General features: G+C 36.6%; 1 protein-coding gene across 2 annotated transcripts in view; it reads left to right on the top strand.

Annotated features, from left to right (window-relative positions):
* Positions 1 to 14859, top strand: part of LOC107756653 (tumor necrosis factor receptor superfamily member 1B-like) — a 16485-nt gene extending 1626 nt beyond the window's left edge. Inside the window, exons 2-9 of one of the 2 annotated variants that reach the window (XM_016573849.1) lie at positions 4525 to 4621; positions 5729 to 5854; positions 8828 to 8986; positions 9395 to 9485; positions 9568 to 9821; positions 11951 to 12028; positions 12206 to 12243; positions 14325 to 14859. In XM_016573849.1, the coding sequence (XP_016429335.1) occupies positions 4525 to 4621; positions 5729 to 5854; positions 8828 to 8986; positions 9395 to 9485; positions 9568 to 9821; positions 11951 to 12028; positions 12206 to 12243; positions 14325 to 14729 (1248 nt within the window). In that variant the 3' untranslated portion in view covers positions 14730 to 14859. The remainder of the gene's footprint in view (positions 1 to 4524; positions 4622 to 5728; positions 5855 to 8827; positions 8987 to 9394; positions 9486 to 9567; positions 9822 to 11950; positions 12029 to 12205; positions 12244 to 14324) is intronic. The other variant, XM_016573850.1, reaches the window with a different exon arrangement.
* Positions 14860 to 20494: the final 5635 nt, after the last annotated feature.

Genomic DNA, 20494 nt, shown 5'->3' with positions numbered 1-20494 from the left:
GTGTCTCGTTCCCTTCGGGGAACCATGGTTACATACGTAACCTGGAGACGTTTTCTCTTCCTCTTCTCTAAAGCAGCGCAGCATGGCCTCGCCCCCTTTGCTGCCTTTTCCCGAGGGCGGGGTTTATCTGGGTTTGTGATGTCACCAACCCGGGAAGTAACTCGTTGTAGTCCCTACTAGCCGTTTTTGTAGGCATTAAACTGCCTGAATTTTAAAAGACGATATCTCCGTTTGCATTGAACTTTCAGCTTCGTAACTTTGCAGATATTGTTTATGCTCAAACAGCAACATTACACACTAACTAACATTAAAAAAGTGAAATCGCAATGAACCACTCCTTTAAAACATGGTGTGCTGCCTCATTAGACAGCATTTTGGGCACAAGCACCACTCAACTTAGACCGTATCTTGTCATAATGGGCATATGCGAAACCCAGCATACTGCCAATCTAGATGGCCTGTTTTTGGGAAAAACCGAGTGACCTGCCTACCTAGATGGCATCATAAAGCATAATATACTGCCTGCATGGACTGGCAAAACAAAGTGTGCAACAATAGACATGGAATTTTTTTCTTAGTTTGAAGAACCTTTTTCCACTTCAAAGTTTTGTGGAATGAAAAGATTCTGTGGATGTTCTTTGTGGAACCCTTGATGCCAATAAAGAAACTTTTTATTTTTAAGAGTGTAGGTATCTTAAAATATAGTGGGCTGTCTATTTAGGCAACATTTTGGGCATGATGGGCATAGGCGAAGTCTATTCATCTACAGTGCCTACATAGACAATATTGTTGGACATAAGCATCTGGAAAAACCCAACGAACCCTACAAAGACCGCAGTTCTCGCCATCATAACCCAGTGTGCAGCATCATAGGGTGATAAGCTGCCTACCGCAAGTGCTGTCTAGAACGGAAGTATCCAGTGTAATGTCGAATCATTTTTATAGCTAGTTTTTCTTGTGGTCTAGATTGAGAAGGTGGGGAGTTCACGTACATCACAGTTTAACTAGAACACATCCGCGTACTTTACCACATATCAAGTAAGAATGTAAATAAAGCCTTGTTAAACAGCCCTGTCTCTGTCTCTTTAGTCACCTCTTTAAAAACTTACACCGCAGATTCCACTTGCTCTGCTTGTTATAATTCCACGTACATGATCTACAAGTCATGGGAAAATAAACCTGCTTTGACTGAAAAACGTGCTGAAGCTCAGAACAAAGAGCACGCAGTTGCTTAAATAATAAAAAGATACATGCACAGATTACTGAATGATCTTGATTAGGTTGCATGCATTTTTAACAAGAAACACGTGTGTGCTTTTTGCATGCAGTGTGTAAATGTGTTAGGGCTTGTTGGTGTAATCGGCTCAGAGAGAGGCTTTTACTCTGGTTTGGTTGGCTTACAAGGATGCTGATAAAGTAAAGATAAGCGCTCAGTCTCCGGTTTTCAGTAAAGCGCACTGTTGCATGGAGGAAGTCTGCTGGCCTGTATATGTGGGTCGTTTCCCAGTAACACACCTCAACAATTTCCTCTTAACATCTTCAGCGTTTGTCGTTTGGCTGAGAAGACTTGTCAGTGGTTTTAGAGATGATGCAGTCATTTTTCGTAACGTCTAATCTGTTTGATTATATCAGGATGTGAATTTCTTGCAGACATTGTTTTCATAAGCTAAAATTTTGATTTGATGTTGACTTAAATGGTAGCCCTTTTATCTCATACAGTTTCTTTCAGTCAGTTATAAATGAGTCATTTGTCAGAACCCACCACATGAGTTGAGTGTGTCATTCGATTGCGACAATTCTTAAATCATTCTGTGCAATTTGGTCTGTGGCAGAAAGTGGCACCCTTTTTAGATGCAGAGATCAGTAAAAGTGCCGATACAGACTCAACAATCTGTTAGAGATCTTGCTGAATCCACCTTTAACCATTTGAGGGTTCACACTGAGAATTGTGGGAAATACTAGGCCTTTGAAATGTGATTTGTAATGATTTCGCGTTAAACTTGATTGCATTGCAACACTTGTTTCTATGGGAGTTCAGCTGCAAACATACATTTACTCTTGACTGCTGCAAAAAATATGCACAATTTTTTTTAAGCATAATATAATTAGTATTTTACATTGATTCTGAGGTTAAAAAAAATGTGACCTGGATATGTTTAGTAAGATTTGCTTTGGTGGATATCAAACAATCTGGAAAAATAAAACAAAAACAATTCTAACTGTTTTTTTTCCTCAGTATTGCTTTATATAAATTTGCAATTCTGACTTTTTTCTCAAAATTGGGTGATATAAACTAGCAATTTAGATTTTTTTTATAAACTCGTGATTGCAAAATATAAATTTGCAACTGTGAGAAAAAATATATCTATTGCAATTGTGAGTTTATATCCCACAATTCTGACTTCATAACTCACAATGGCGAGTTTGTTGGGGGAAAAAAAATCAGAATTGAGAAGTGTAAACAGTTGCGAGAAAAAAGTCAGAGTTGCGAGATATAGTTGCAAATACCTTCTTTTTATTTTTTATTCAATGGCGGAAGCGTGCTTCCATACAAATATGATATTCATATCAAGAAATATCATAAATGATCTCTTGGTAAATTTGATCTGTGGCAAGTTTTGAAAGCAGATAAACAAATTTAAGCTGGACTTTCAGAGCAGTCAAAAAGTTCCCGACATTTTACAAAAGACCCTTTGCTTTTCCTCTGAACAGCTTGTCTGGTTTCCCGATCTGAGTTTCCCAGTCATTACTGTTTTTCCCGCACTAATTTGCACGTTATTATTTAGCTTCTTAACAGTCATTTCCTTCTGATTTCACTTCTGCTTTTGATCTCCTCTGCATAACCTCCCCCACCCCCCATTCATTTGGAGTTCTGCATGGACACCTACTGCACTCAGACACCGCAATCCTCAGAGTCTCTGTATGCATGCAAATCTGTCAGGACAGACCCAGTATAGTGGTCAGAACTTAGGTCATTAAAGGTCAGATAAACCTCAGTCTTTTATCTTTGCCACTCTCCATTGCCCTTGGCCCATTTTGGCCATTCGTATCGGTTCACGGCACTTTCCACTGCAAAAATACCATGTGTGTGGTTGACCTCTTAACTGTGTAGGCTAAAGGAAAGTAGAATATAAAGTCAGTTACTTCATTCTGTCATTTCCAAATCCTACTGACCAGCATGAGAATGTCATAATGCAAACTTTGCATAACAAATTTTTCAGATCAGTAATTATTGTGCCAACATTTAAACTATATATGTCCCATTTCCTTTCAGTAAATTGTCATGTTTATTCATATCTATATTTACATCAGCAACAGCATGGAAAAACCCATACTGGTCAAATTCAAATGGTATCACAGATTTGAATGTGTCAAATTAATACCTTCCAATGGTGATTCCCGTTTGTTGATATCAGGGTGGCTGTTGGCTAATATTATGCTAAGATTTTTATAATTACTTTATAGTGCTGTCAAACGATTAATCGCATCCAAAATAAAAGTTTTTGTTTACATAATATATGTGTGTGTACTGTGTATATTTATTATGTATATATAAATACACACACATGCATGTATATATTTAAGAAAAATATGTTACGTTTATATATTAAATATATTTATTTATATATGATATAATTTATATGAATATAAATATATACATGTAAATATTTTCAAAACATACGCTGTATGCGTGTGTCTTTATATATACATAATAAATATACACAGAACACACACATAAATTATGTAAACAAAAACTTTTATTTTGGATGCAGTTAATCGCGATTAATCGTTTGACAGCACTATTACTTTACAAAAGCTTATTTTATAAAATTGTGGTTGAAAAAAAAAGCAATACACTGGCATTAATTTTTCAGTGCATATATAAAGTTTTAATTTAGCTGAAACTGAAAATAAAATGAAATTAGGGTAGTTTCAACTCTTTATGATAAATTGATAAATTAATTGATCGTAGTAAAGTTCTTCGGCAATGAGCCGCCTCTCAAAATTTTAGCGAAACCTTTTTTTTGTACATCACTAAAAAAAAAATTTCATTCATTGATAAAGCTGTTAGTAGATTCTTGCTGACACTAAAGGTTGTGTTTATGTTAAATTGCGAAGCGGGTAAATTTATCATTATCAAAATGACTATATGTCAGCCAATTAATCGGTTTGGCTGATATATCAGTTTGTCACTTGTTACTGAGCTTCTTTTTTGTAGCTGACAAGTGCAAATCTGAAACTATCACATCAGCGTTTTCAGTACAAATGGATATTTCTACTGTTTTTGACATATTTCATGTAAACATGTGAACCTTGTGCAAAAGCCTGCGCCAAATAAACTGTCTAAACTAAAGACTCTAGTAGCAGCATTAGCGTCCTTGGGAAACGACTCACAGAGAAGACGTATATTGTGACTATGAGGAAGTGGTGGGCAGTGTTTCGTTCACAAGACAAGAATCAGTTCCTGATAATCCAAGGAAAATGTCAGTGATATTTTTGGCTTTTTCCCCTTTGTTTTCATAGACACCTCTGCCATATGGATCAGTTGGAACATGTAACAATGCATCCTCTGAATATTACGTCAGACAACTGGAACTGTGCTGCAGTAGATGCAAACCAGGTAGGTCGTAAAGCACAGAGAGTGTAGGAGAGAATGTAAACATTTGTGTTGTAATTTACAAGGAAATATCACTGTTTTTATGACATTTTGAAGCAACTCCAAGTTTTGTGGCCAGTTGCATAAACTACTTAGACTAGTCTTAAAAGTTAGTCATCCAATTTTTTTCATCAAGACTGGTCATAACTTTTTAAAGTCAGTTACATAAAATAGTATACTTGTCTAATTTAAATCTGAAAAGTAAAACTGATTACCACTTGGTTAACTGCTAGTTAAGCCTGGAATACACTACGCAATTTTTACCCCAATTTTCCACCGAATTACAGTCTGGAGAAGTCCACGCTAGTTGGCGAAAGTCAAAGCCAGTCAGCTGATTTGAGTTGACAGATTTTCATAAAAAATCACGTAGTGTATGATGGTCACAGACTCTGATTTTTTTAGCTTCAGACTCTAAATCCACCCAGTTGGAGAAGATCAAACATGTTTGAAATTTTCAGCCGATTTTAGAACACACATTGTTTTCATTTGTCAGTCGTTTCCTAGCAACAAGCCGCACGTTTCTGTGTGAGTTTGTTGTGATCGGAACGACTTCAAAGTCTGCTAGAGTATCCTCCTCAGTCGTTTAGTGTATGATGGCCAGTTTTCCTCTGTCACTATTTACAATGTCGGTAAGTGTATGATGCCTAGTGTTTTAAAAATCTGTTCAGATTTTAAAAGTCGTGTAGTGTATTCCAGCCTTTAGTCAAACTAGTTCTTACCTCAAGCTCTTATGCCTTCCTCTTTCGCTGCTTCCACTTTTTTCAGCACACATAAAAAATACAACTGCTAAAGCGTGATTTATCATGCTTTTTGTGTACTACTAGCGCATGCTGATGACGTTTTATTCTTCTATAGTAACGTGTGTCGTAGCGTACGAGTCAATAGGTGTCATCATCGTACAGTCTACACACACGTCGTAACCAAGTTTATTAGATCCATGTCGCACAATGTGACATCCAGTGATTTTATACAGGATTGCTAAAATCGTGCAGTGTGTTTTGGGCTTAAGACACAGTCTTAACATTGTGACTAATTTATAACTGGCCTCTGAAGTATTTATATTTATTCTAGGGACTCATCTGGTGTTTGAGTGCACTAGTAATTCGGACACCATCTGTGAACCCTGCCAAGATGGACATTACTCAGAAAATATAAACCATTTTCCCAACTGTTTCTCTTGTCGAAAGTGTAAAGGTGGTGAGTTGACTATTTTAATAAAACACTCCACGGTCAAAAAGGTGTGTTTCAGTACTAATCTGGAATTGGTATACATCTAAGGGTGTTTTCACATATAGTTTGTTTTAAAAGAACCAAACCCAGTTCACTTATAGGGATAGTTCATCCAAAAATTTAAATTCTGTCATTAGTTACCCTCAAATAGTTCCAAACCCATAAGACCTTCGTTTTTCTTTGGAACACAAATTAAGATATTTTTGATGAAATCCAAGAGCTTTCTGACCCTCCATAGACAGCAACACAACTAACACGTTCAAGGTCCATAAAGGTAGTAAGGACATTGTTAAAATAGTCCATGTGACATCAGTGGTTCAACCGTAATTTTATGACGCTATGACAAAACTTTGTCCGCAAAGAAAACAAAAATAACTTTATTCAACAATTTCTGTGCCTTGAACTTGGTAGTTGTGTTGCTGTGTTCCGAAGATGAACAAAGGTCTTACGGGTTTGGAATGACATGAGGGTGAGTAATTAATGACAGAATTTTCATTTTTAGGTGAACTATCCCTTTAAGTGAACCAGATGAAAGTGAACAAAATCCTTTTTTTATAGACAAGTGGTATGATAGAGGTATTACCTTTGTTTTGGATTTATTTTAAAATGATGGCACTATACTGGAGTATGACGAATTTAAGACATTGTCTCCCAAGTTATGTGCACTTATTTAAAACATACCTTTGCTTTAATGAAAGAAAAACAGTTATGCCTGAACTTTTATTGGATGGTGTTTGTCTTCTTGATAGAAAATATAACAGTAAACATATAAAGCAATTGTTACATTACTCTGTTTACACATCCCCTAGATGTAACATTTTTGGTATAATCTTTTTGACAATATTCAGGGGAAGAGAGCATGGTTACTGCCTGAAAAAAATATTGTATTTCTAATAAAATCTAGACTTTGCCTAGATTTCATGTCTATGTTTCATTACCCCTATTATTAAATCTTTTAAAGGGATAGTTCACCCAAAAATGAAAATGACCCTATAATTTACTCGCCCTCGAACCCTCCTAGGTGTATATGACTTTCTTCTGTCAGATGAATACAATCTCAGTTATATTAAAAAATGTCCTGGCTCTTCCAAGCTTTATAATGGCAGTGATGGCTGTTGATATTCAATAGTACAATAAAAGTCAAATAAAGTGAAGCCATCCATCATAAAAAAGTGCTCCACATGGTTCCAGGGGGTTAATAAAGGCCTCCTGAAGTGATGCAATGCATTTGTGTAAGAAAAATGTCTATAGCTAGAGATTACGGTTTATAAAGTTTTAAATCTAGATGTTTTTCTTACACAAATGCATCAATTCGGTTCAGGAGGCCTTTATTAACCCCCTGTGGAGCACTTTTTATGATGGATGGATGCACTTTATTGGACTTCAAAATCTCAACACCCATTCACTGCCATTATAAAGCTTGGAAGAGCCGGGACATTTTTTAATGTAACTCCAATTGTATTTGTCTGAAAGAAGAAAGTCATATACATCTAGGATGGCTTGAGGGTGAGTACGGTTCGCTTTTGGGTCCTTTTAGGGGGTCTGAAATCACTTGGTTTGGTTGGTTCACATTTACAGCCTGAACCGAGCTCTGTTTGGAGGGCTCAAATGAACTAGGTTTGAAAACACCCTAAAAGAAATAGCTCATCCAAAATCCTTCTGGCCTTCCAAACCCTTATGCATTTCTTTTTTTGGTAAACCACAAAATGAGAAGTTCAGCACCTCACTTTTCTGCTCAATGAAAGTGAATGGTGAGCAGAGGCTTTCAAGCTACAAAAATAACTTAAATGTTTGGCTATTCCTCACACAAAGCTACCATATGTCTGAAGAGTAAATGATGACAGAATTTGCATTTTTGTATGAACTACTGCTTTAAAGGCAGAGTAAGTGATTTCTGGTAGCCAATGTTGATATTTGAAATCACCAAAACAAACACGCCCCTACCCCAAAAGGGTCTTGCCCCTATTTTGATAGCTCCGCCGCACATATACGTACGCAACCCAGGCAACGATTAGTTCTGTGAAACAAAGCAAAACCAATGTTACACCGTGTCTACGGACGTGAGCGGCGCGGCAAGGAAACTGCTGCCGGGTTTTATTTATGACGTGCTGACACAAATTTCAAATGGTTTTCAACGGTCGTTTGATCGCGTCCAGTGTAGGCAGACTTTAGCTGTTGTAGACACACGTTGTTACTCACCTATTGAGAAGAAACAAAGCAACCTCGGCGTCCGATCGCAGGCCTCCGCTCCTTGAGTTCTCTCCAGCGCTGGAAAGCTGATCCGATATTTACACGGGTCCTACTTCTTGCCTTATCGTTCCGCAGACGTTTTCCTCTTTTATTTTTTATCCGCCATCTCTATCTTTCTGTCGATCGGCTCGGCTAATGTCCGTCCCATGCACTGAACGCGCTCTCCTCCACATCACGAGTAGACACGCCCCTTATTGCTGATTGGCTACAAGTTTGTTTTGCGATTCGGCCCGAATCAGTTTTCTAAAGTGTTTTTGAAAAATCACTTACTCTGCCTTTAAGTAAAATATTAAATATAAATTTACATATTAAATGTAAATGACATGCTGATTTCCACAACTTTACTAAGTTGAGGACTGTTTACCATATAGTTTTATATCGCTTATGAATATACAGTACATTTGTTACAGTATTTATTAATCTTTGTTAGTTTTTAAAAATACAACTGTTCATTGTTAGTTTAGTTTAAATAAGGTCCATTAAATAATATTGACGTTAATATTGCATTATGTTGAAATTAATAGGACCTTTCATAAATGCTTCAGAAGTATTTTTCATTCTTAGTTCATGTACCTAATATAGTTAACCAATGTTAACAAATGGGACTTATAATAAAATGTTACAGAATTTTCTTGTATTTTTTTCCCCATTAAATTTCTAACGGACTTGCTGTTCATTTCTTCTGGTTAGTGAAAGGACTGATTTATGGCACAAACTGCTCTGCTGATACCAAAGCTGTTTGCGTTTGCAAGCCTGGGATGTTCTGTTCTAAACGTAATTTCAATCAAGAATGTGAGGAATGTAAAAAATATAGATCCTGCAAACCCGGTGAATATGTCGCCAAAGAAGGTAAGCTATTGTACACAAACACTTACATGTGTGTAGTCAGAATTGGAGTTGTGTAGCCTTTAGTCTATGTCTGTTAACTCTAAATTTACCAACACACGTAAAAGTTGACGAAATTCACTTTTAATACATTCACATCTAAAATATACTATCTCTTCTGGGAAAATAAAAGACTTTTGTCCAATAAAATGCTCTAGTTTTCAAATGCCCTTCCCCTCAATATCTACACCCACTAATACCACAAGTAGGAAATGATTTCCAGTTATTGGCTATTTAAACTAGCATTTTCATTGGGAAATAAGTCTATTTATCCAGTCAAATACATAAAGTCATTTGATGCATTATTTGAACATTTGTTTTAATAGGCTAATGCCATGTGTTATCATCATTTTGCTGTGTTTGTGAATGCAGGATCACCTATATCTGATGTCAAGTGTGCATTGTGTCCGTCTGGAACGTTTTCAAACCACAGTAATGCTGAGCGGTGTAAACCACACACACAGTAAGATGCAAATGGAAAGAAAGACTCACTACTTACAAATGCACACACATGCATATGGCTTATTTGTCTTTTTCTCTGTTAGATGTGAAGGCAGGTCAGTTTTAAGACTTGGCAGCTCTACAACTGACACATTGTGTGAGATGACGCCACCACCATCACCCAAGCATCCTCAGCCAAAACAACCGAGTAAATTATGGAGCCAAACGGAGGAAACACAGCGCATGAACACGACCACCACCACATCTCTGCCTCCATTGAGCAGCGCGACACCAAGCACATCAACAACACTCAGCAAAAGTCGGTCCCCTGACTCAAAAGACATGATCTACTATATTGGTAAATATGAGGCCATGTCACTAGAATTTAGTTTACAACCCATATAAAAGTACCACAGTGTTACCATGCTATCAGAATAACATTTGCTATGGAGGAAATAAGTCACTTTTTACAAAGGTCAGTTAAAGAGTTGCGAAAATTTTGCAAAAATGATTGAATGCTGTTATCAGCCATTCAGAATCAAATATTTCAAAGTGGCATTTAATATAGTTCAACAGTGCCCACCCACTTTTTCAGCAGCTTTGGTTCCATAAGTACTTTTCCTATTCATTTTTTTTTTCCAAAATGATTTTTAAAAAGTCTGTTAAACTGTTTTAAGCCATGAACCAAACCAATAAGCTATGAAGTGAATCACATTACAAACTTTGATTTGAAACAAAAAAGTATTTGAAAATTAAGCGAAAAGACAAAGACTATGTACTTTTTTTTTTTTTTTATGAGGGGAAAAAAAAGAAGTACAATCCGATGAAGCATTGTGATTTACATAATCTCATTAAAATTGATGGCTAATTGGTGGTACAAAGATTGACTCTCCAACAGCTAACAGAGAACATCCTCAGAAGTTATGAATAAAAGTTCATCTAGTAACATTAATAGAATGTTCATTCAAAGTTATTTGGTCTTCTAAAAACTAACATTTTTAAATGTTCCTAGTTGTTTCAGAAAACATTCAAAAGTAACATTTCCATAATGTTTGCAAAATGATCAAGTGGAATGTTACCTTAAAGGGGTCATATGATGCGATTTCAATTTTTCCTTTCTCTTTGAAGTGTTACAAGCTCTTGGTGCATGAAGAAGATCTGTAAAGTTGCAAAGACTAAAGTCTCAAATCCAAAGAGATATTCTTTATAAAAGTTAAGAGTCAACCACGCCTACCTAAAACGGCGCGTTCTAACACGCCCCCACACATATCTACATCACTATGTGGGAAGATTTGCATAACGCCGCCCAAATGTTCACGCAAAGAAAGAAGGCGTAACTTTTATTCTCGCTGTAGTATTGTTGTGAAGGCACTGTGTGTTTCGTTGTGAAAGCGAATCTACTTTGGTTGGCCTTCCAAAAGAGGACGATATCTGCTTCGTCATGCCTGGAGCTGATCCGTGCTGGTCGCTGAGGAAATACATCAACTTCACGCTGTGGATCGCCGGATCGGCTTTCACCGTGGACGAAGCGGAGTCCAGCCCGGGGTCGTCACATGTGGTTGCTGCAAGCCTGTCGGACGCTCCTTCGTCGAATCCACCGGCCGCCGCTCACTCTAACCCGCGATTAGTTTTGTAAAAATCGACGCGTTTCAGAAAGGCGGGGCATAGAGGAGAAACAATAATGTACAGTATGTGGAAAATATGTTTTTTGAAACTTAAACCGCATAAACAGATTTCATTACACCAAATACACAAAATAATGTTCTTTTTAGCAGCATCATATGACCCCTTTAATGTTCATATATGACATTTTTAAAACATTTGAAAAAGTTGAAGTTTTGACTTTTTAGAGAACATTCAGAAATAGCATTTTCATAACTCACTGGGAATGTTCTTAGAACATATTTGTGTTAGCTGGATTTATATAATTCGCAATGCTTCATTCGCAAAGAGTATTTTTAGCACAATTTGCAGTTCCCCAATTACTGGAAATTTCTCTGCACAATGAGGAAGATGTAGTTTTTCATCTGGAATTCTGCTGATATGATTATTTAAAAAACGCAGGCTGATGGCTTCAGCAACAGCATATACCATTGTAGCTCACAGCAGGTCTTTTTTTTTTTTAAAGATTTGTGAGTTATCGTTAAAAAAGCATTTCCCTTCTGGAGAAAATTAGACTTATTTTTCTAGAACCAGACTATTGCACTCTATGAGTGATAGTATTTAAATTGTACTTCATGGAGGTGCTTTAAAGAATAGTATAATAGTACCATATTCATAAAACATGGTACTTTTGTAAGTGAACCATTAATCAATGTTATGAGTTTGTTATTCATATATCTGCCAACGAGTGACTTTTTGATGCTTTGCTTGTTCATTATTTGAATTTTTCACATTTCCTTCCTCCCTTGCTATCACTGTTGACCTTTCATTGTTCTTCAACTGGGTTTTCTTCTCTGATTCGGTCTTTTTCTCTGTGCTCTCCAGTCATTGTTGTGTGCGTGCTGGTTTTGCTGACATTGGCAGTGACGGTGATTATCGCTTGCAAGTTACGAAAGAGGAAAGGTACTGTAGGCATTTTCATTTCAATTTTAACAGACTGAGATCAGAAAAATGATTTCGGTTGCTGAGTTAAATGTTATCAGCACTTTAGATTCAGATTAGCTTCTCTTGTAATCAGCATAATTAATTATGCGAAATGATCACCTTAGTCACCAAAGTCTTTTCACTTTGTTCCTCCAGCAGGTTTACAAAAGGTTCCGATCACAGATGCCAACAAGGTACGCTTTCAAGTTCGTATTGCATATTATGTACTGCATACAATGAAAAATAGTATGTTTAAAGCAATTATTTTGGTGCTGCTTTACTATCAAACAAGTTGCATTGAAAAAGCAAAGCACTATTAAAGAAGGTGATTTTTATTGTTAATTTAATTCAGTGTAGCATACTGCTCTTACTATTTCTGCCATATAAAGATATAGCAAGAGTACATCTCATTTTCTTCCATTTAAAGAAATCGCATACTACAATTTTTTTCTGCCATACAAAAATATACATTGCATGCATAATTGTTAGGCAAGTTGATATTCTTACTATTTTTTTTCCAAGCACTTTTTACCAATTCCAAACCACATCAATCTTAATAACTACCATTCATTTTGTATATAATCATTTATAAGTGATATATAGTGAAAAACGCCTTATATTCAGGTGTGCATAATTATTGAGCATGTTGCTAAAAAAGAGAGATTCAACACACTGAAAAGTCACAAATTATTAAATGCCCATGAGACAGATGAAATACTATAGAAATTGCGGTCACACTTTATATTAAGGTTCAATTCTCGCTATTAACAAACGAACTATTAACTATGAATTTTGCCTCAATAAACTCCTAATCTGCTGCTTATTAATAGTTAGTAAGGTAGTTGTAGGGATGTAGAATATGGTCATGCAGAATATGTGCTTTATAAGCACTAATAAACAGCCAATATGTTAATAATAATAAGCATGCTAATAAGCAACAGTGAGAATTGGTCCCTATAATAAAGTGTTACCAAAATTGCTAAATTAAGGTGACTGTTGGACAAGAAATTGCTCCTTGGGGCAGCAGGGTCACAAAAACGATATTAACTGCTAAAGATTTAAAGAAGTAAGGTGAAGAATTAAACAATCAGGAACCTTTTCATCTCCAGTAGCACCGTTTTCCAGAACTGTGAATGACCTGGAGTCTCCTGAAGTAAGCTGAAGTGTCTTGAAGTACATGAAGACTGATTTGTAAGGAAGGACAGATTGAGGTTGAGAGTGACTCTTGAGGTACCAGCACCAGTTCAAGTCAGACAACAGAGGCGGTGGCGAGGAAGTCATGGTGTGATCTGCTACTAACAATGAGCATGATGAACCTGGACTTAAAATGAACTCCCAAAACTTACTGAAAAATTCTGGAAGATGAATTCTTGTGATAAACAGTGATATAAGAGGAAGTGGTGCTGGTCCCCCAGGAGTCCCTCTCAACCTCTTCACGTACCTCACAACACTTCATCTTGTGATTCTTATGAAGCGGGGCTCATGTTTCAGGATTCCTTTAGCAAAGTCTCTGAGAACCTGACACCTTGTACATATAGAGACTCCTTATAGAGTGTGCCGTTCTGGAGATCGCAGTGGCACTGGAGACTAAAGGGTTCCTGATGTTTAATTCTCGCTTTAATACCTAATTCTTCACCTTCATTTTTGACTTTTTAGTGTGTTAAATCTCTTTTTGGCCCATGTGAATATAAGGCATCTTTCAGCAAAATTAAAAGATGTGGTTTGGAATTGATAAAAAAAAATATGATCAACTTGCCTAATAATTATGCATGCACAGTAGTTGTTTTCTTCCATAGAAAAGAATAGCATACTAGCATACTACTCTTACTATTTCTGCTAAATATAGATACATATCTTGTTTTCTTTCATAGACAGAAATAGCATACTACTCCTACTATAAAGACGTATTAAGAGTGTAATTCTTATTTTCTTCCATTTAAAGGAATAGCATACTAGCATACTACTCTTACTATTTCTGCTTTTTTGTTTTTATTTCAGAAAAGGTAGTATGCTATTCAAAATCTGTCTTCTCTGTATATTGTACAACAAGAAATCCTTCAAACATTACTAATTTGTCACACGACCTCATGTCCACATTGCATATTTTACTCGGAGTGTCATGCATTTATCATCTAAGAACTAAATGCGGTTGTTTTGCATTTTTGCATTAGTCTAATCAAATAAAGTGGAAAAAAGATTGAATGGCATATCAAATTAAGCACATTGCATTTTGGGATACTCATTTCATCGCTTTCCCATCTCTTGTTCTCTTCAGCTGGAGCAAGATGCCTCAGCGAGCGGCACACCTGATTATCAGTGCCTGTTACCCGTCGACAGGTGCCAGAAGGAGCCGTCCATGACTTCATCGGACAGCCAGAGTCAGCCAGACTCAAGTCACAGCAGCGCTGACTGGATGGAGCGCACCAGTCAGGATGAGTCCATACCGGAGCAGCCGTCTGTCTCCAGCCCCATGGTCAATCTCAGCATCACGGCCACCTTCAACTGCCAGCTGAACCCGACGACAGCGTCCTGCTCCATCCCTCTCAACACATCCGCACGGACACCCCATGTTGAAGCTCCGGTGCCGCTTTCTCAAGAAGAGGTCTGTATATCCTGCCAGCAAGAGGACGGCAAAGAAGCTCTGCAGTCAGTGCAGGAGAGCGGCCCGTGTCTCTTCTGATTGCACTGATCAAATGTATACATTTAGAGAAATGCACTTGCAAGTTCCTAAATGCAATGTAATGTTAAATAGATAAAAAAAAGACATGTATTGCATTATTTCAAAAACAATTAAATCACCTTAAAATAAAAATTGCTGGCTCTCGGGCCATCCAAGATGTAGATGAGTTTGTTTGAAATGTAGCATTACATCACTTGCTGACCAATGGATCCTCTGCAGTGAATGGGTGCCGTCAGAATGAGAGTCCAAACAGCTGCTAAAAATATCACAGTAATCCACGAGTAATCCACACGACTTCAGTCCATCAATAAACATCGTGTGAAGTCAAAAGCAGTGAAACAAACCCATCATGAAGACGTTTTTAACTTCAAACTGCCACTTCCAGCTAAAATATGAGTCCTCTATTCATAATACTGCTTTCTCCAGTGAAAATGTCACCTCGTCTGAATCAGGAGAGAAATATGCACTGATCACAGTTCACACAGTTCTGAACAAATATGTTAGTGGATTTTAATGCGAGAGTACAACAGGGGATGGACTTTTTCACTGGAGGAAGTGTTATTATGAATTATGGATGGACTAATATTTTGGCCAGATGTGAATGCAGAGGATCCATTGGTGAGCCAGTGATGTAATAATAATTTTTTCCAAATGTGGCCCAATGAAAAACAAACTCGTCTGTATCTTTAATGGCCTGAGGATGAATTAATTTTCAGCAAACTTTCATTTTTGGGTGAACTATTCTTTTAATATGTAAGTCTGACATGTAAAATAGATTGATGTGTAAGCTCACATATTACTAAAGCGCTAATTGGTGTTTTTCTCCATCCGATGCTTGTATCTGAAGAGCAGGGTGGTTGAAGGCAGATTTAGTTTTGTTTCGAGTAAATTGCACTTGCACATAATTGCTGGCACCCCTAAAAAAGTAATAATTTGCATTCGATTTGGTGCGCAAAACTCACCAAGTAGGTTAAGTTGACAATACTGATAATTTAACATACCAAATATTGGCCCTATTGACATATTGGTCGACCACTAGTGCAAATTCTTTTTTATTAGTGAAGTTTCATTGTAAAGTGTTATGATTACTATCTCTCTTCAGTAATTGTCATTGACATTTGATAAGGAAAAAGTTTTTACACCTCCCTGGAGAGACTAAAGCAATGATATTTCTATATATATATACTGTAGATATATGAAGCTAACGCCACCCAGTGGTTGTTAATTTCTCTACCTGCCTTATTTCCAAGGTGTTCTACTGTCATACTGTTTATATTTTGTCATATCTTTTATAGACTCACTGAATGTGTTTTGTGGGATTATGTGAGATGAATGAAAAATGAGTACAGCCTTCTATTACAGCACAGGCTGTCCAACACTTTTAGATGTTATATATCCAAAAATATGATATTTCTTATATATTATATCTGAAGATATTACAATGGAGAACCAACATGTTGTATATATTGCATTGCCAAGTATATTGTCAAATGTTATGGCAGGCTATGTATATACTTATTTTTAGTTAAAAAAAAAAAAACAATGTTGTTCAACTTGTAAATGAATGTTTTTTTGTAAATCTTTTGTATATGCACTTTTATAAAGCACAGTTCTATTCACAATTGTCTATTACTTTTTTATTATTATAGCTATTATTTTAGCATTACATCACTTGCTCACCAATGGATCCTCTGCAGTGAATGGGTGCCGTCAGAATGAGAGTCCAAACAGCTGCTAAAAATATCACAGTAATCCACGAGTAATCCACACGACTTCAGTCCATCAATAAACATCGTGTGAAGTCAAAAGCAGTGAAACAAACCCATCATGAAGACGTTTTTAACTTCAAACTGCCACTTCCAGCTAAAATATGAGTCCTCTATTCATAATACTGCTTTCTCCAGTGAAAATGTCACCTCGTCTGAATCAGGAGAGAAATATGCACTGATCACAGTTCACACAGTTCTGAACAAATATGTTAGTGGATTTTAATGCGAGAGTACAACAGGGGATGGACTTTTTCACTGGAGGAAGTGTTATTATGAATTATGGATGGACTAATATTTTGGCCAGATGTGAATGCAGAGGATCCATTGGTGAGCCAGTGATGTAATAATAATTTTTTCCAAATGTGGCCCAATGAAAAACAAACTCGTCTGTATCTTTAATGGCCTGAGGATGAATTAATTTTCAGCAAACTTTCATTTTTGGGTGAACTATTCTTTTAATATGTAAGTCTGACATGTAAAATAGATTGATGTGTAAGCTCACATATTACTAAAGCGCTAATTGGTGTTTTTCTCCATCCGATGCTTGTATCTGAAGAGCAGGGTGGTTGAAGGCAGATTTAGTTTTGTTTCGAGTAAATTGCACTTGCACATAATTGCTGGCACCCCTAAAAAAGTAATAATTTGCATTCGATTTGGTGCGCAAAACTCACCAAGTAGGTTAAGTTGACAATACTGATAATTTAACATACCAAATATTGGCCCTATTGACATATTGGTCGACCACTAGTGCAAATTCTTTTTTATTAGTGAAGTTTCATTGTAAAGTGTTATGATTACTATCTCTCTTCAGTAATTGTTTTTTTTTTTTTTTGCTATGAATTGCTTTGATTGATGTATTTCCCTTTACAGAAATCTCATACACTTGACAACTGTGCAAACTACAGTGTAGTCAAGACCGAACTGTGCTTCTGCTTGCCAGAACATCCATTATATAGACGCTGTTGGTAGACCACCAGCACAAAAGCAGTTTAAGATTAAAGTATGTTTAATATGAGGCTGGAGGAAAGCCTCCAGCGGTGGATCAATGCAGGTGTTAACCGACTTAAGGAATCACAGAGAAGTATCTCTTTAGGAGCTGATTAAATATTGATCATGCCCTCTACGGCTGTTGTGAAGGTTGCTGTACTCCCACGGCGATATTGCACTGCTCGCTTGAGCTGTGGAGTGTGCTGCTTTCTTTTTCTGAGCGTGGAACAAAGTCTTCAGTAAGCCACAGTCTGTTTGTTGTGGGATTGGTTCAGGAAACCTGGTTTTCATTTGTAGCTTATTGAGTAATTTCTTGATTTATTCAGATTTAGAGCAGAAGTATGAAGCACTTTTTTGGACACAATAACACTTTTATGATGTCCACTTATAGGGACAATAAGGTCCATTTAATATACATACGTACACACACACACACACACATATATATATATATATATATAAGTTTTATAATGATTATTTTTCTCCATTTATTTTCTTTTTAATTAATTTTCATTTTATTTTCAGTGTCTTTTTATGAATACATTTTACTGTTTTGCCATTGTCCCAGCCCCAGACTTTCAGTAGAATATGAAAATTAAAATATATATTTTTTAATAAATTAAATAATTAAAATTACTATCATGTAGTTAAATAATTAAAATAATTTTGATATTTGTGTAAAACCAGATGGTTTTGGACATGGTTAAAAGTTTTTTTTTTTTAGTCTTCCAGTTTGAAAGTATATATTAAAAAATAATAATAAATATATAAAGTGAAGTGCTGACAAACGAATAATCGTGATTAATCGCATCCAAAGTAAAAGTTTTTGTTTACTTAATATGTGTGTACTGTGTATATTTATAATGTATATATAAATACACACACATGCATGTATATATTTAACGTTACGTTTATATATTAAATGTATTTATATATGATAGAATTTATATAAATATATACATGTTAATATTTTCAAAATATATGCTGTATGTGTGTGTCTTTATATATACATAATAAATATACACAGTACACACACATATATTATGTAAACAAAAACGTTTATTTTGGATGCGATTAATCGTTTGACAGCACTAATATATACAGTATCTATATATATATATATATATGGGTGAAATATTGTTCAATCATCATTCAGCGTGACAGATATATTTATGTAAAAATGAAACAACCTACTTTCTGACCTGTACATATTAAAATATATAAAAGAATAAGTGATTATGCTTTTTTTTTATATATATATATATTTAAAAACTTCTTGCTGACAAATGGGTGGTTTAAAGGATAGTGTGCAGATTGGTAAAGACTTACAATGACAATTAATTCGTTTCTGGAGTTTTGGATTAGTTTGAATCAGGTTCTAAATATGCCTGAGCAGATTTTTTAGTATATGAGCTATAGTTCCACTGACATTTTAGTGGGTGTCTCCGTGTAAATCCTGCGGGAAATGCATGCTAGGCACTGGTTTCTGCAGCGGTGTGAGTGGATGGGTGCTCTCCGGGTCTCGTCTTTCACGGGTGATGTCACAGCCGAGCTGATGGCGTCATTGCGCGTCCCGGCGGAGCGTCTCGAGCGCGTTGACGGATCGCAGCAGCAGCGAAGGCCGACGCGACCGTGGCTCCGGCGGCCGGGATCGAGCGACGCCCAGCCGGACACCGAGCGAGGAGACGATGCAGGCTGTAGCGGAGGAGCTGCGGGCCGGCTCCCGGATCCCGGTGACCGTCGAGCAGATCGTCAACGACACGCTGGTGGTGACGCTCACGTACCGGGAGAGGAGCTACACGGGCATCCTGCTGGACTGCAGCAGAAAGTGAGTCGCCTTTCTTTGTGTTTTCGAGCAAAAACACACTTTTGTCAGGTCAGGCCCAGCAGCAGGCCAGGAGAACACAAGCAGCAGGCCTTTATCAGAGACAATGGGAAGAACATCATCATCATCATCATCATCATCGCACGATAGAAACGCGTATAAATCTGCTCTTTTGTGTCGGATCGTGTGGTTTTAGTGTCTCGCGGCAGATCTTTCTGCTTTAGCCATGTTACATCCGGAGCTCTTTCATGTAACATTGTATCGTTGTATCATTTCCAGCTGAAACATTGATTGACTGATGTTTTCACGCACATTCATCGAGCGTTGAGTGAAATCATCATTATTCTTCGTGAAGGCCATTGTTACAATAGCATACCTGGACATTCATACAGTTTAAAGGTCAAATATTGCTCAAGCATATGCGTTTATTCATTTTATCCTTATAAATGCGTTTTGGGGCATTTAATCTCAATGGTTTTCTTATGAAATCACACGAGGCCTTTGATTGTTTACCTCTTTTCTCATATTTATTTATAGTGACCTGTCATTGTCTGCATTAGATCACTTCATTCCATCTTCCCTAAAAATTGTGTCATTTTTAGGTTTTATGAGTTTTAATGTAAAAGAATCAGGTCTTTGTGTCAGATAAAGACAGGTGAGATGTCACTCAACCGCTTCACAAGGTTATATTCCATTATAAACAGCATATGAATGTGGATATTTGTGACCCTGGAGCACAAAACCAGTCATAAGGGTAAATTTTTTGAAATTGAGATTTATATATCATCTGAAAGCTGAATAAATAATCTTTCCATTGATGTATGGTTTGTTAGGATAGGACAATATTTGGCTGAGATACAACTATTTGAAAATCTGGAATCTGAGGGTGCAAAAAAATCTAAATATTGAGAAAATCATCTTTAAAGTTGTTCAAATGAAGTTCTTAGCAATGCATATTACTAATCAAAAATTAAGTTTTGATATATTTACAGTGGGAAATTTACAAAATATCTTCATGGAACATGATCTTTACTTAATATCCAAATGATTTTTGGCATAAAAGAGAAATGTATAATTTTGACCCATACAATGTATTGTTGGCTATTGCTACAAATATACCCCAGCAACTTAAGACTGAACGATTAACCGCGAGCCGGTTGGAAATCGATTCAAATATGTGACGA

This window comes from Sinocyclocheilus rhinocerous, unplaced genomic scaffold (assembly GCF_001515625.1).
Source record: "Sinocyclocheilus rhinocerous isolate Xijiao unplaced genomic scaffold, SAMN03320098_v1.1 scaffold532, whole genome shotgun sequence".
Classification (NCBI taxonomy): Eukaryota; Metazoa; Chordata; class Actinopteri; order Cypriniformes; family Cyprinidae; genus Sinocyclocheilus; species Sinocyclocheilus rhinocerous.
This window is presented reverse-complemented; position numbering and strand designations above follow the sequence as displayed.